This window comes from Metopolophium dirhodum, chromosome 3 (assembly GCF_019925205.1).
Source record: "Metopolophium dirhodum isolate CAU chromosome 3, ASM1992520v1, whole genome shotgun sequence".
In the NCBI taxonomy this organism is placed as follows: Eukaryota; Metazoa; Arthropoda; class Insecta; order Hemiptera; family Aphididae; genus Metopolophium; species Metopolophium dirhodum.
In genome coordinates, this window is record NC_083562.1 from 2,825,165 (window position 1) to 2,841,290 (window position 16,126).

The 16,126-nt window shown below is 30.3% G+C and overlaps 1 protein-coding gene across 3 annotated transcripts in view; it reads left to right on the top strand.

Moving 5' to 3' along the window:
• LOC132942047 (cerebellar degeneration-related protein 2) overlaps positions 1-16,126 on the top strand; it is a 43,065-nt gene that overhangs the window by 14,482 nt on the left and 12,457 nt on the right. Inside the window, exon 1 of one of the 3 annotated variants that reach the window (XM_061010337.1) lies at positions 371-1,525. The exons of the other annotated variants lie outside the window; for them this stretch is intronic. Coding sequence (XP_060866320.1) covers positions 1,462-1,525 — 64 coding nt within the window. The 5' untranslated portion in view covers positions 371-1,461. Of the gene's footprint in view, positions 1-370; positions 1,526-16,126 lie in introns of those variants that run through there. 3 annotated transcript variants of the gene reach the window in all.

Consider the following 16,126-nt stretch of genomic DNA (forward strand, 5'->3'; position numbering starts at 1 on the left):
ATTTCTCCTCGAGTAAACAAAGAAAATATATTATTAATACACACATTTGATCCCTTAAGTATTTATGTGGGCGTTCGTAAATCATTAATTACACGGAATAATTAAAATTATCAAGTCTGGATAGAAAAGTAAAATTACATTTTTCGCGGTTATGCAACAAACTTAATAACATAAGTTTATAATATTATCATAAAAGATTGAAAATATCCCCGTTTAAGACTTCACTGTTTACATTTTATTCCAAACAACATGATGAATAGTATTTAGAATTTTTTCCCAGATAAAATACATTTTATGAAACACTTCACAACACTGTTACCACGGATTACGTATTTGAGTATTTCGTTACATATAATATAATAGTTTATGTTTTTCGTGAAACGTTACCTATTAAAAATTAAATTTTAAGATATCGTTATAATTAGTAACATTACATGTTCCTAATGTGTATTATAATATTATTAGTGAATACTGATGACGATACACCTACGCAACGTCATAAATTACGTATTTTATAATAAAACATATTATATTGCTTTCCATAATTATTATTCACGTAACTTCTTACTTCGAAGGTTTCGATACATATTTGTTCCGCCTACGAAACCAATTGAATTCTTAAAAGTTTTTATAGCATTCATTTCGACAAACTTATAGTAAGTACCGCGGTACACCTCATATTATTGTAGTGCATCACACTCGTAACTTATTCTGCAGCGTCGTGGCGGTGGCATTAAGAATCAATTAACCTTAGCATAATTTTTTTTCCCGAAAATGTTTAATGATGTTTTCGCGTAGGTACACACGAAATCGTCGCGGCGACGTATTCAATTTCGAAAAAGGATTTATTTTTCTTTTGTTATCTTGTACAATATTATTGTAGTGCATTTTCCGCGTTTTCATTTTCAATGTCAAAAAAAAAAAAAAAAAAAAAACGTAAAAAAAAAGGAAATTGTCCGCGCTTAAGTAATATTTAACGAGGCAGTTTGCGAACAGATCGGCTTCTGCTTATAATAATGCAATATACGGCATTGTTGTTATTGCTCGACCGGGTCTGAAAACGAGTAGTTGGTGTACATACGAAATATTATACGTTTGCCTTGAACATAATCGCGTGCGTACGGGCTCGCATGTGGTCGGGTTATCAATAGTTTTATAATAGTTGAAATTCAGTCTTGATCGCGATGCAGCGTGGCAAGGGTCGGCACAAAGCGGTAGACGTTTTATAATTTTATATTTTATTTGATGATGGCGATACGACAATTATAATATAACGACTACGACGACGACGACGACGCGATTTTTTTGATTATTCTACAAGCATTATTCGCCCGTCCGAGTTCCATTATCGTTGTGCGACCGAATTTCGTCCGCGTCTGAATACCACTATAGTATTTAGCATAATATTATAACAGTACAGACGGTGTACGTAACATATTATTATTGTTCGACAAGTATATCATGCAACGAGTTCGGCACCGGTGTCTCAGCATGGAATTCGAAGATTCGTTTGGTGTTCTAAACGGTAAGCCGAATCAACGAAAAGTTTACTATAAAATAAACGTTATATATATATATTTATGAACACGGTCGTGACTACTTTTACTTTCGGTCCGACTAATGCACCCGCGTGGTGGGTTGATAAAAATATAATAATGCGTAAATATTGTTTGAGGCTAAACACGATTCGGAAGTTTCTAACTGGTTCGTTTGTCTCGTGTCAAAGTTTTTTTTTTTTGCGTGGTTTCCTTTACCGTTATTTGGGAATATGTTATATATTATTATATACATTATAATACTTCCCTCCCGTCACAACTCGGATCGATGCATTAAATATTAGACCGTTCGTATTTTATTATCAGCCCGGAGAAATGGAAAGCATTATCCGACCGTTTATGATGTATGGGCACCTCCTATAGTGCGACAGACTATTATGTCATGAACGGAAGACGATTATTAGTTCGAAAAAATAATATAACTATATTGCTCACGATCGATCGTACACGTCATATTATTATATTTTAATACGCATGCGTACAATCGTTTTTTTTTTCATTTCAATTAACCTACGTTGATAAGTATAATATGATAATTATTTTAATTTTTCCCCTTTTCTGTGGAATCAGCGTTCGTATAAATCTGCGAAAACTCACAAGATTAGCAAGCAAAGGCCGGCTGTATTTTCTATACCACTTTGAAAAAAACATCAATCAATAACTGTATATCGGAACAATTACTGTGCAAATAAGTATTGATAATATCTACAACATAATAATACATGTGATATATTAATATTATTGAGTAAATTGAGTTAAACCATAAATGCGCATTGTGTACACGTTTGTTTAACAGTTTTTTTTTTTTTATCTAATTGGAACGTTGAGATAAAATAAAACATAACGCACGAGAATGTGTGAACGTTTTAAACTTTTAAGTTTAAACTCTAAAGTTTAGATGATTTCGTTTTGAATATCATACAAAATACTAACTATACGATAATAGGTATAATTATATATTGTTGTTGACGAACTATTTTAACATAATATTTCTTAAGTCAAAAATGATAAGTACCGTTAAATTTCTGATTTAGTAAATTAGTTGTAACATTCGGCCACGCCTACTCAAAATAATCGAAATGTTCAAAATATCAAACATAAACTCTGGGACCGTACAATATTAGGTAGGTACAAGTAATAGGGTATAGCCGGCATTAAAACACGACGCATATAAATTAATTATACTGCATTATTGTCTATGTTTTGAGTATTTTATATTATTTTCATTGATAATTTTTTCCACACGGCATTAAAACTCGAATGAGGCTAATTTAAAAGTGCCGTAAGAATTAATTTTGTACAGTTACTTGCTATGCGAGTTTGTGCCAACTTGATAATTTGCCTCATTCAAAGGTGAAATACGTCGAGTTTAATAATCAGTTGTTGTCCCATTATTAATGTTATTATTGAGAGGTGAAGATCCTGCGTAACCCATTGTGCATCATTAATTCTTTAATAATGTGAATGTTAAAAATCGGAATTCTCAATATTCTTCCACATATTGTATGCAAGCTGAAATGTTATTCACTCGGGTTAACTAGCATGCATGCTTTTTTGTGTGCTATTTCACATCATTTTTAATGTAATAGTTACCTACCTTCAGTAACTCTGTCCAAGTTGTTAGTAAACAAAAACCCGGTGTATGTGCACTACAGGTAAACAACTAGTGAATTTAAATATTTTATAACAAAACTGATTTTTTGATAATAATCCTTAGAGTACATCATCCTGTACGGCCGTACATCATAATGAATTCAACGAAGTTTTAAACAAGTTCAATAATATTATTCAATAACATCTATTTAGTAATATTTTGGATTCTGGAGCACGGCGAGTTGTAAGGAGGTGTTTGTTATTGGTTACCCAATTATGTTTTATTTTAATTTTATTATATTAATAGCTTTTATGTATTCGGGTAGAGTACAATACAGTTTCATACAGTCCTTGAACTGGATGGTACTTGGGAGATCTTTTGAGTTGATTGCAAAAATGTAAGCAAGTGCAGCGGTTTAACATGTCTCATTAATTACTCGTGCTTTTAAAAAAAAATATATATATAATCCTATCACAATATTATACTCTCAAATAGTTTTTGATCGACCTGTTAAAAAAAAAAAACAACGACGCACTCAAATTCAACACTTGGCTATAGTCCGACGGTTTTGAGTACACTAGATTTGTAGGTATTTAATAAGTTAAGACTCGAGATTTATAACTATATAAGCTGAAAACTAATGTTTATAATAATTTGATACTTTCCTTAACTCGTATTGTAATAATGCATGACAATAGTGAATAGTGTGATGATCGTCTTCCTACCTATCTTATTTCAAGGTTTCGCCTACCATGTACAGGCTCTGCTGTAGAGTAGTATTTCAAACTGTGTCATGGATATTGAATTCTAGTTGGGTTTTGTTCTTTTGAATTGTGCATTACACACACGCGTTAATGTGTGCACGACAACATTTGTTTTACGTCGATTGTTTTTTGGAAATTAGGATTCGATCAATTGCATCATACAGTCATGTGTATAGGTACCTACGGCGTGTAAGCCTATATGGTACTTTAAGTGATTCGCATGGGTTTCGAGTTCGTTGATCAAAACCAGTTGTTTTGTTTTTTTTTTTTTTTTTTTACTTTCAAACGTACCTTAGCTTCCTTGACAAGTGAACCGGTTTCTCGTCATTAACATTGCAAATGCAATATTGTTAGTTTTATGTTACAACAAAGGGGATAGCATAAAGTTTATGGGTATATAATGTATATGAAGAAAATATAAATAAGCCAAGTAATAAATCTATGACATAACTTGATCAAAACTAACAACGATAAAATCAGTAACCACAATACAGATATTTTTTTTTAAAACGTACTTATATGCACTATGGACGAGTACCTGAAGTAGGTACTATTACCTATCTCCTACAGAAAATATTAAATATAATTGATTTACCACTTGAGTACATTTAAAATATTGTACGTTCTTGAATAAAACCTAATGATAGCTGTTCAACATCTACATTATGTTTTTTTTAATTTTAATTTTTATATCAATTTCCTACATAATATTATAGTGTATAAAATATCCATGTCCTTGCAGGAAGCCTACATGAAGTACTTACATATACATTAGACAGGTTCAAAACCATAGGTACCGATATCTCACGTTTAGTCAAAAGAAAATTAAACATAACATAATAAATTTCGTAGCCATGAAAGGTATCTTTAATTAAAGAAACATTTAAATATTCGGCTGTGATGCCTGTCAATTTGTTTATGAGCTTTAATTATTTGGTTGATAAACGTATAGATAGGTAATCGGAAAAAAATATTTTTGTATAAAAACCTTTTATTATTATTTAGTGTGGCATAAGAAGGACTATTGGTTTTACAATAATTATGAGTCTATTTATGACATTTAATAGTAACTATCTATTATATAAACCATTAAATATTTTTTGTCACACCGCTCCAAACAGATTTGAAATTATAAGATGCAGTGATCGAGGAACATGTAAACGAGTGAACGGGAAAAATATTAATTTATAATATGCCATCAGTAATGAGTATTATATATTAATATCATATACAAAATATTCAAGTATAAATTATTTCCCTCGAGTAAAAATGTTCAACATCAAAAACAATTTTAAAACGTAATTAAATGTTCACGAAAAACGAATGTCTATATTTTATTTTAAGTATGCAAACTAAGTGTGCTTTGAATATCGAGTAATTTACTATATAAAGAAAATGAGTGGGGAACGATGTTAATACGACAAGGTTAGTGGAGGAATTTTTCCAATAAAATAGACTGGTTTAGGTATTTATAAAAATTTTAGTTGAAACGAGACTTTTCGATCAAAATATAATACATTTTTATTTTAACAAGCCATGTCTATATACCTTATTGTATTAAGTTTTATTTTCATTTTATTTTTTACACATAATAATATCTCGACTTAAAATATTTGTGAGAGAAAATTATGATATACCGTTGTTTTGTATTGTACGTATTACACTTCTATATATATTCAATCATCAATGTGTCTCCAGATTCTTTAAATTGATTCGTCGGTCCATGTCATATCCTGTGTGGTAAAAGTGAACAAAAAAAGTCAATCCATAACCTTGAACGAAGGTTAACCATGTTTCCTACTTCCATCGTGTACTTACACTTTCTATACCTCGTCAAGAATTCTAACAGTCTGTGCGACCAAACATTACCTACTATACATCACTATACAAAATAATAGTAGGTATAATATGGGTACGAAATACCTACGTTCAATAAAACCATATTATGTTCAAAAACCTTAACATTTACTAACGGTATGTACGATAATAATTATACCTTGATCACAGCAACAAATTGTAATATTTAACAGTGAATTTCAATAATTTTTACTTAATAATATCTTTGCGCTTATAGAAAACCATAATATTCAGTGTTTATACGATATACCATGATCACAGACCAGAGCTATACATTGTAATATTTAATAATGGATTTAAATATTTTTTTACATAATATCTTTATGTCTATAGTCCATAATATTATAGTCTGTAGCTCTTAAATAATATTTACGTAAGAAAAATATAATTTTTAATATCCTCAAAAACACAGTTATATACAATGTATAAAACTGAATGTATCAACATCTTAAACAAAATGAATGAAAACCATCTACAGTAACATAACACAATCAAACAACTGGAGTTTAAATAAAAACAATCGTCTGATTGCCATAAAAAGTAATACCGATTTTTAAAATCAAAATTTTAAATTATATTTTCTTAGTTTAGGTACCTAATTTAATAGCAGTATAGCACACATTTAGAACATAAAAGTATATATTTTGTACTATTATACTTATGACATTAAAAATGAATATCTATTTTTATTATCAAACTACAGTGATTAAAAATAAATTATAATTCTATACTTCAATAGTTGACTTTTTTTCATTATTTCTCTATTGATTATATAGTACCTACTTGATTTTGATATAGTCCAATATGCATGTATAAATTAAGTAAGATGTTCATCAAGCATGTTTTGAAAACAATCGTGTTATTATTAATCATCAAATGACCCACGACCCATGACCAATATATCTTATATTTATCATGCAATAAGTACCTAACGATTATTATTGGCTCGTACAAAACTAGCCGAAGCCAACAGAAGTTATGTGTTAAGAAAAATAAAACGTAATGTATATTATAATACACCACCTATAGGTATTATTACAAAATTAACAATAAGCGTACAACCTAATTCAACACATAATGCATGGGCTTTTGAATAACAACGTTGAATAATTTCATGATAAAGCTAAACAATATTTGTTAATGATTTAATAAAACCTTCGATGTCCACTTAAATTTTTTCTATTCAAATTTTGCAATCACGTTTTTTCATTTTAAAAACAACTATTTTAGCATTCATATAACCACAAGAAAACTAATATTATTGATCTCAAAACAGTGGCATATTTTTAAGACATATATTTATGTCTATTGACGAGATATAATTTTGTACAAGCGCCCCGATAAAACTTGGTAAACTTGGATGCTGAAAACAAGTTAAAAAATAATGAGTTAACCAACAAATAACCATATATTATGCATTAGTAAAAATCCGTTGAAAAGATTAGGTGTTTGAATTTATAATCTGTACTTCTTATTTTATTCCGGTCTGAAGTCCATAAAATGTGGCATTCTATAAACGGTAGTATACGAACATACGTATTTATATTCGTAGAAAATATTAACTTACGTATAGATCACTATTTAGATGCGATACTCAATAATACTTATTTTGATTTTTAACTACTAAAAGTTCAAAAACACATACAGTCTAGAGATTTTATTTTATTTTTTTTTAATTTACGTTACTTACATTTACATAAAAATCCACTTTAAACCCTATTAACAAACAAGTAAAGACAAGCAAAGTCTTCAAGTACATCATTTCCTGGTTCCTACTTTCTTTATGCAATATCATCAATATAATTTGGATACCATGAAGGTATTTTCACTGTTAAAGTTTCGAAAATTAATTATGATTGATTTCCATTATACCATTTAACTAGGCAGTATAATTTTCTTAATGTATTATGTGTGTTGACTGTTGAGAACCGAAATCTATATATATACATATTATGTACAACATAAAACATTTTTCGTCATATTCGTCGGTTACTTGACTTCCATTTCTGGTTTGGAAATACAAATTTAAATCACTAAGTTTTGAGATGGATGTCTATGACTCTAATCAGCACATGAACGCGACAGCTGAGTGTGTTTAAACGATAAGGTTCCAGTTTAGATCTATAAATATTCCCATATCTGTATTGTGTTCTATACTTTGTGTATATAATATACGATGTGCTTCGTTATTCGTATCTAAAAAATTGTGCAATGTGCATAGTTAACGGTTAAACCTTAATTAATTCGTGTTGTAGACTTGTGTGCATATCAACAATCAGTGATTGAAATAATCGCTAATAGCCTGTATGGTTGCCCAACCGTCAAATCATAATTATTAAGCATTGTCGATTTAATCGTGGTACTTCCTTGGACGAAATTAAAGATAACACACAAGTAGTAAGACGATAGTAAATATTGCAGGATGTTAAACTGCTTGGTAAATTTAAATTGTGTACACTACAAAGTTCTCATGTTGATAATATACCTACTTATTATATTATAGCTGTCGGCTGTCGCACACGGTGTTGCCCGTGCACGCCAAAAATTCGTTTTTTTTTATAAATATATCATTTGCAAAAAAAAATGTATATTTCATATTTCTACTAATTGTAATAGTAATAATGGTTAGCAACTAATTATATGTGTGACCAGTGGTAACCATTTAAATATACAAAATAAATATTCTGTTTTCGTAAGCTGAAAAAAAAATGCATAGGTATGTGAACTCTTTATTAGCTACCTAATATCTATATATTATAATGGGACATGGGTTGATAAAATAAGCTATGAACATCATCCAAGTATGAAAGAATCTATTGATATAACTTTTATTGAAAACGGTCCATTAGTTTTTTAGTTCATTAACTTCGGCTAAACAAACATACATTAATATATAATATACTAACTGATCTCGCGAAATTTGTGATTGTTCAACTTTTTATGGGTGTAACTCGCTGCAGTAAGTGCAACTCAGCCACCTTGGTAGGCAATATGCGAAAATTCAATTTGATGCATGCTTGCACCTGATCTGCCCGATTTACCAATGGCAACCAATAAAATAATAAATACTAATTTCCAAACATTTTTTTTTATATAACCAATAGCAGGGCCTAAAATTGTGTGTAGTAGCTAATATTAAATGTGCAGTAGCAAATTTAAAAGCGTGCAGTACTTATTTTCGGCTTTTATAAATTTTTATTTGATTGATATTCAATATTGATTATTGAAAATTACCAATTAGCATATTGTATTCGTTTAAAATCCCTAACACTAAAAATAGTACCAACTACACCACATTCTAATAAGTATATTAACCCAAGCTATTCCGTTTTTAGTTTTAAAATGTTTAGTCATATAGCCATATAGGTACCAAGGACTTATATAGGAGATTGTCTTAGATTGTGTTTATTATAACTAATATTATTAATAAATAGTAAAAACAATTATGCAATGAAGTTATATACTTATATGTGGTATGTACTATGTGCACTACTAGGGCTATGTTCATTATTTTTTAAATATTTTGGTGTGGAATTAGGTGTGCAGTAGCAAAATATCTTAATTTTAGGCCCTGACCAATAGCGACCATTTACAAATAAAAATTTCCACCGTAAATTTCAAAATCTCCGTTTGAGCACCACCCCAGGCTATAGGCCCACCGAGTCCAATATTTAATCTAAATCATTCCGGAAACCACTCAAACACACACAAGAAATGTCATCAAGTCAATGTTGGTCCAGCCGTTTAGGAACGCATAAAGGACAGACAGACATTTTTAAACACATTATACACATGTATAGATAGAGACATTAATGTTCTCTACATGAGTACCTACATAATATATAATAAATTTACTTTACGAATGAAATGTTCTGTTTTTTATAAAATATGCCATACATGCGTCTTACGTAACTATATTTTATAGTTACCCATCTCCAAATTCGGATTTCCTGTTTCGTCGTGGTTAGAACTATATCTCAATAATTATTTTCTTGTTACATTTTACATGTATATAATATAATATATATTTTGCACGAATACCTTCACTTTTCAAATATATCACTTTTTGATTTTGAAACAATAGCTTAACATTTCCCAGTCGTGAGGCACCTTTATCTGCAGCAAGCGTTCAATACAACATTTTTTTTTTTTTTTTTTATTGTAATAATTATCAAAGTATTGCTACACGGGTGAGATTTGTCTTCGTGCATCACAATAACCAAGTGGTTATGATTGTTACTTCAGTTCAGTGTATAATATTGACTATACAACAAGTAAAAGAAATAATACTTTCCATACGCAAATATTGCTCAAGGGGGAATCTCGATAGTTCGATGCACTTTGCGAACAAGACTTGTTATAAAATAATGGACTGTGTCTTCGGGTCTTCCTGCACACTGTTCAGCCAACTCATAGTTGTATTTACATATTTAGGATTCGTTATGAAACGACGCGACTTTGCCGTGGCTATAATATAGTGCGGTTTACTATATATAGGTAATGCGCGCTGTCGATTTTATAATGAGTACTTATTTTTGTTTTTCGACGGCGTATAGTGCATTAGCGTAATGTTTTAAACACATAGGAAGCTATTATATTGTCATGAATACACGAAATATTGACGATAGGTATTGTGTGAATGGAATGTAAGGCAACCTGTTATTCTGTTCGAATAGGAGGTACCTACCTATACTATTATAGACGGTCGCTGGAAATTATTTTCCGTTCGAAAAAAACGACGGCGGCCATTCGAAAATCAAAAGCTCGAGCTATTTTAATATAATATGATATACAGGTATAACAGAGTGAGAGAGATTTTAGAAAACTTGGAATGTTTATATACCTGCACTATAATAGGCGTATACTTATGTTTATAATATACCGGTCAAAAACAAAAATAAAAACCTTACGCGAGCTAAACATTTTTAAAAAATCATCGCTATAGTCTACACGTATAGATGATAGATTACTATATGTTTATGGTTATAGTAGATATCTGGGTACACTTGTCCCACACACACACACACACATTTTGTATGCTTTAAGATCTGATAGATATTCATTATACACGAGTTTATGTAATCGAACGCGGTAATTTCATAGTTATTATTGGTTTTCGAAAACGCGTGTATTAAGAAATAAAACAAACACTAATCATTGTAATTAACATAAATAATAACATACCTACTAATTTTACAGAATTTAAAATACCGACACTGTCCATTTGTTCGGTCAATAATGAATTCCACCGGAACAATCTCCAATAGGTACGTGTTTACACGTAATAAAATTATACAAAAATGTGCGTTTATCGGGGGTTACTTTTCACCAGCTGTTTCATTGTTTGGAGATAGGAAGTGAAAAATATAAATTAGGAACGTACGTTTCCGGATAAATATTATGATTAAAAAAACATATAACCAACATTTTAGTATGTGAAATTAATTTCTTAATTTCGTTTTCTGTTTAAAATGTAATAATGCACTACACAATATTACATATTTAGTCAAATAGAAGTAGCCATCGTGCAGTCCACCATGATCGATTTAATTGTACCGTCTTATAGAATATAGACGAAAGATAATTTGTGGGAAATTACACATATTATGTTTGTGTCTTATTGCTTATTATTATAGCATTTTGAAAATGTGTTGGTAATTTAATTTATTCTTGGTTATATTTGTGTAGGTCTATTATTAATGCTTAATTTTCTGAACTCTTTTTCGTCTAGTCTAAATTAATTAAATTCAAACAAGAAATCCGATCTCTATAGTATGAATTAGTTTTTTATTGATAGGAAAATTAATAATATATGCCTGCACCAAATAATCGATGTAATGGATTTTTTTCATATTTATTTACTGCGCTTATAAATACGAGAGTGTAAAAAAAATGTTAACCATCTTATTGCAATGAGCATTAAAAATCCTAGCTACTTTTCTACACATTCAATTAATATATTCCTAGAAAGTATATGTAGGTGGTTACTATAGTTTTAGTACCTAGGTACTATAATAGTATATAGCAGTACCTACTATTTTATACTTTGTTCCACCGTGTATCGATAATCGGTGTATTTATTATATTATAGTTTATAATCTATTGACTAATTAGAAATCACTTTGTAATAATATGCATTATAATTTTTGATTAATCAATAATCAATTATTATTATTATAGGTATCATTAGCCTTATTATCATTAATGCCATGCAAACACGTCAATACGTCATATCACACGAGAATGTCTGATTATTGGTAATAGCTGGTATCCACCTAACTACATAATAAATATAATAACTAATAAGTTTGTGATTTTTTGTGCGCATAAAAATGTTTGGTTAGTATACCCTGCAACGGCCAGACATGTACATTTAAACTTACTCTGCAAAACATAACACACATAACATGATAATGTGATATGCCACCTATCTGGAATATGTATTTACTTATTCTATATTGTACGCATTTATATTTGACTGCACATTATCCATATTATGATAAGCTGCAGTTCACTTACTTATATCTTTAATGACATAATAATGTATGGTAGGTAAGTGTGTACTGCCTATTTGACATATTATAGTGTTGAAATTTCACTAGATGAAATATCTATCTCATATATAAGTCATACAACTATAAGACCAACCACGCCTATATGTATGCTCTATTTCTAAAACATAATAATCTCTACGGAACCATATGGTGTTAAATATTTTACATTTCATTCAACTGCACCCTTTAATTTGTGTTCACACGTATTTAGGTATTATTCAGGCATGGCGTTTGAATATGCATGACACTGTCTACGTGTAATGTACCTATAAGTAGTATCTCACGGCCTATATATATATATATATATAAAACAAAAACGTCTAATTGTTGTAAGCTGGAACGATTCACAGAATGCACTGCACAATATAGGTAAACGTGTGCATTTGTAACAATGTAAAATCATAAATTTAGAAAAAAACTTTTTATTTTACGTTTTAAATTTGTAAAATAATATGTTCTAAAGTCTAAACCCGTTACGGCAGTTACGCCTAATCGTGATTGATATCAATAATTTTTAACGATTATCACTAATCAGCTATGGTTAGTAAATATTCGAATATTATAACGGCCGAAACGTTACAATATGCTAATGAGTAAAACTAACAATATGTGTGAATAGTGTACATCCGATATTTCCGAAATATTACAACTGGATAGGTTTCAATAATGGCTATAGAGAACTTGTTGTGATTCTAGCTTGTATAATGAGTATATAGCAATGGATATTTCAGCGTGGTTTTTCAATGAAATATTATCCACCTTCCAAAATGTTTGAAATAAATATCGACAAACACCTTGTCTGAAATACTGAACTGACGTAGAACTAAGAATGGTAGTATTTAAAAATAATATATTATTTTATCATTCTGTTCCATCTGTTTGTATTTTTATCGTCAATTCGATGCACATAAAATAATTATTAAGCGATCGTATAAAATAAAGTTTGGTTCATTTTTTTAATTGTTTACTCAGTTAATATTATATAATATTTATCTGGCTTCGAATGATGGAAACAAAATATAAAATAGTTGACACTTGACAATGTCAAACTGTTTCGTGACGGTGTATACATTATATAGGCACCTACGACCTATATTTAACGTACCTATGTATTATTTAATAATAATATTGATTGTTTCATATTTCTAATATGTTCATATTATATATATATATATTACTTAAATATAATTTAATGATTAAAATTTGAAATCAATAACGCGTAGTTTTATAATATTCATAAAATTATTTAACATAAAAAGTTTTTTATTAAATTAAATATTTACAAAATTTAAAACCTGATGGTTGGTGAGGTGGCAATTAACAAAACGCATAACAGGTACGTCAACGTCTGTGTCGAGTGCTTAATATAATATACAAATATATATATATTCTTCATGTTGGTTCGCCCGCAGTAATTCTGCTACAGGTATGATTTAGCGATTTCATCACGAGTCGGCTTTTTTAAGTTTTCAAACGGAAAAAGTTGCAACAAAACATAGGTAACGATCGTACTAAGAAAAAAAAAAACGATAAATGTCATGATAATTATAATGGTATTTTTTTTTCGACGACCATATATAGGTAAAATACGCCTAATGTGTGTCTCTCTGTACAGACAATATATGTATCTAGTTATAATAGTTATAACTCATATTATCAAAAAGTAAAACGTGCGAATCCCCGTTGTCTCTTGCAACGCGTGGTTATCTGCGCACGGTTATAATATTATATACCTACTACGCAGCTACACAATGCGCCTATAGAACGGAAGTACAATTTTTACGTTAACAACAATAATATTATAACTACCTCCTGCAGCACTATACGTGTCTACGTGTCGAAGCACCGGTTGTGCTTATAGTATACCTATAATAGTTAAACGAGAGTTCATAGCACTTTAAGTGTAATTATTTACAATAATATTATTATTACTATTGCTATTATTATTATTATTTTCATCATATTATTTCGTATCGCTTTCTTGAGACACACGCCGCCGCCGCCGCCGCCGGTATAATAATAATATATAAACATATGCACCAATAATATCATACACACATAATGTTATATACGTCTACAGACGATTTCGTAACGTCCGAGGACCCGACAGCGTTGCCCCTTCCCCTCGGGGCCCAGTCAGTGCACATGTATGGTCTTAACTGCAATTAACGGCGAACACGACCGCGAGATATTACGAATTACGATGAATGGACCTCGGAAGCGCATATTATATATTATTATACAGTGTGATTAAATATTTTTTTCGCGCTCGATTCCCTCGCGTCGGACATTTCGTTTGTAATTATTACGATCATCGTTTCCGACGGTGCTTTGAACTTTGATGGGTAAAAAAAACGTAAGAGTTTTTTTTCGATATTTTTCGCGAATGAACACGCGATGGTATTTTGTTTATCAGCTATCAATACTCTTGAAAGGCGTGTGCGATGGTTACAATAAAAATACAAAATACGTAATCCAAACAATTGTATGATTATTATTTATTATAATCACTCACTTGAAAATTAACTACCGTACAGATTATAAAAACGAATCGGCCGGCGTTCGTATTTAAATGTCTTACATTCGTAGTGTACACCGTGTGTGCACTGCATTGTTCGTAGCCTTGAATTCTATAAAACAGTATAATTATTTTCACTCTGACACTTACAAAAACTAAACGAACCGTTAATTAATCACCGTTTGAGAAAGGCTGGTTTCGAATAGGAATTTTTCTGTTACATATTTAATTCGGATGGGTTCTAATAGGCATACTTTATCATATCATAATACCATATAAATTATATCTACCTGAAAGGCGATCGACACTTGACAATAAACACATAATTACCAAGTGTTGTAAGTTGCAACTAACATATGGCGTATATTAATATTATATTTTACCTTTTTTTTCGGACGCAACTTACCGCATAGTTTGCTATTATGACATTACATTATAGGTATAACGTCGAGTGTTATTGTTTAAACGATTTTCCCGCGTGAGGCAGGTTTAGCCGGTTTAGGACGGGTTAGGTTTAGGTTCAGGTATATGTAATTGTATGAATGTTATTTGAAAAACTTCAATTCAATTTTGTTTGGTTTTTAAAATACGTTCCCTACTAAATTATACTTTCTATTAATTATTATAATCTATAATCCATATGTATAGGTTCACTACAAGTACACCAGTGGCGTAGTTGAGAATGTTTGTATGGGGGGGGGGGGGAGGATATCAAAATAAATTTGTATGGGGAACTTGTGGGGGTTTTTCCCCACCGGCCCCCTTATCCAAATTGCATGTCTCATCACATGACGTAAAGGTAAAATCAAATAAAATTTTTGGAAGTTGCAATTTAGGTACCACCCGATTTTTTTATTTTTTTTTTTTACAAGTATATATTTCAACAAAAAGAACGATGATCCAAAAAAAATGTCGTGCAAATTATTGTTTTGGAAGTTATATTTATATCCTTCCGAAGTTTGCGATTTTACGTTTTTGCGAATGCGTTCATATTCGAGTAGACAAATATAAATTAAATCGTAAAAGGCATCCCGTGTTTAACGATGAAAGTGAAACAGACCTTTTATATTTAAATCATGCTTAGCGTTTACTAATACAACTAAACAATTTATTTTTTTTCGTTTCGTAATAATTAATATACTATATTTAGTTATACTATATTAACTTATTATAAATATTTAAACTACTTGTAGGTATAAGACAACATATAAATACAGCTCATTGGGGGGGAATCGATCCCCCCCCCCGTAATTACGCCCTTGAAGTACACGACACACCTACAG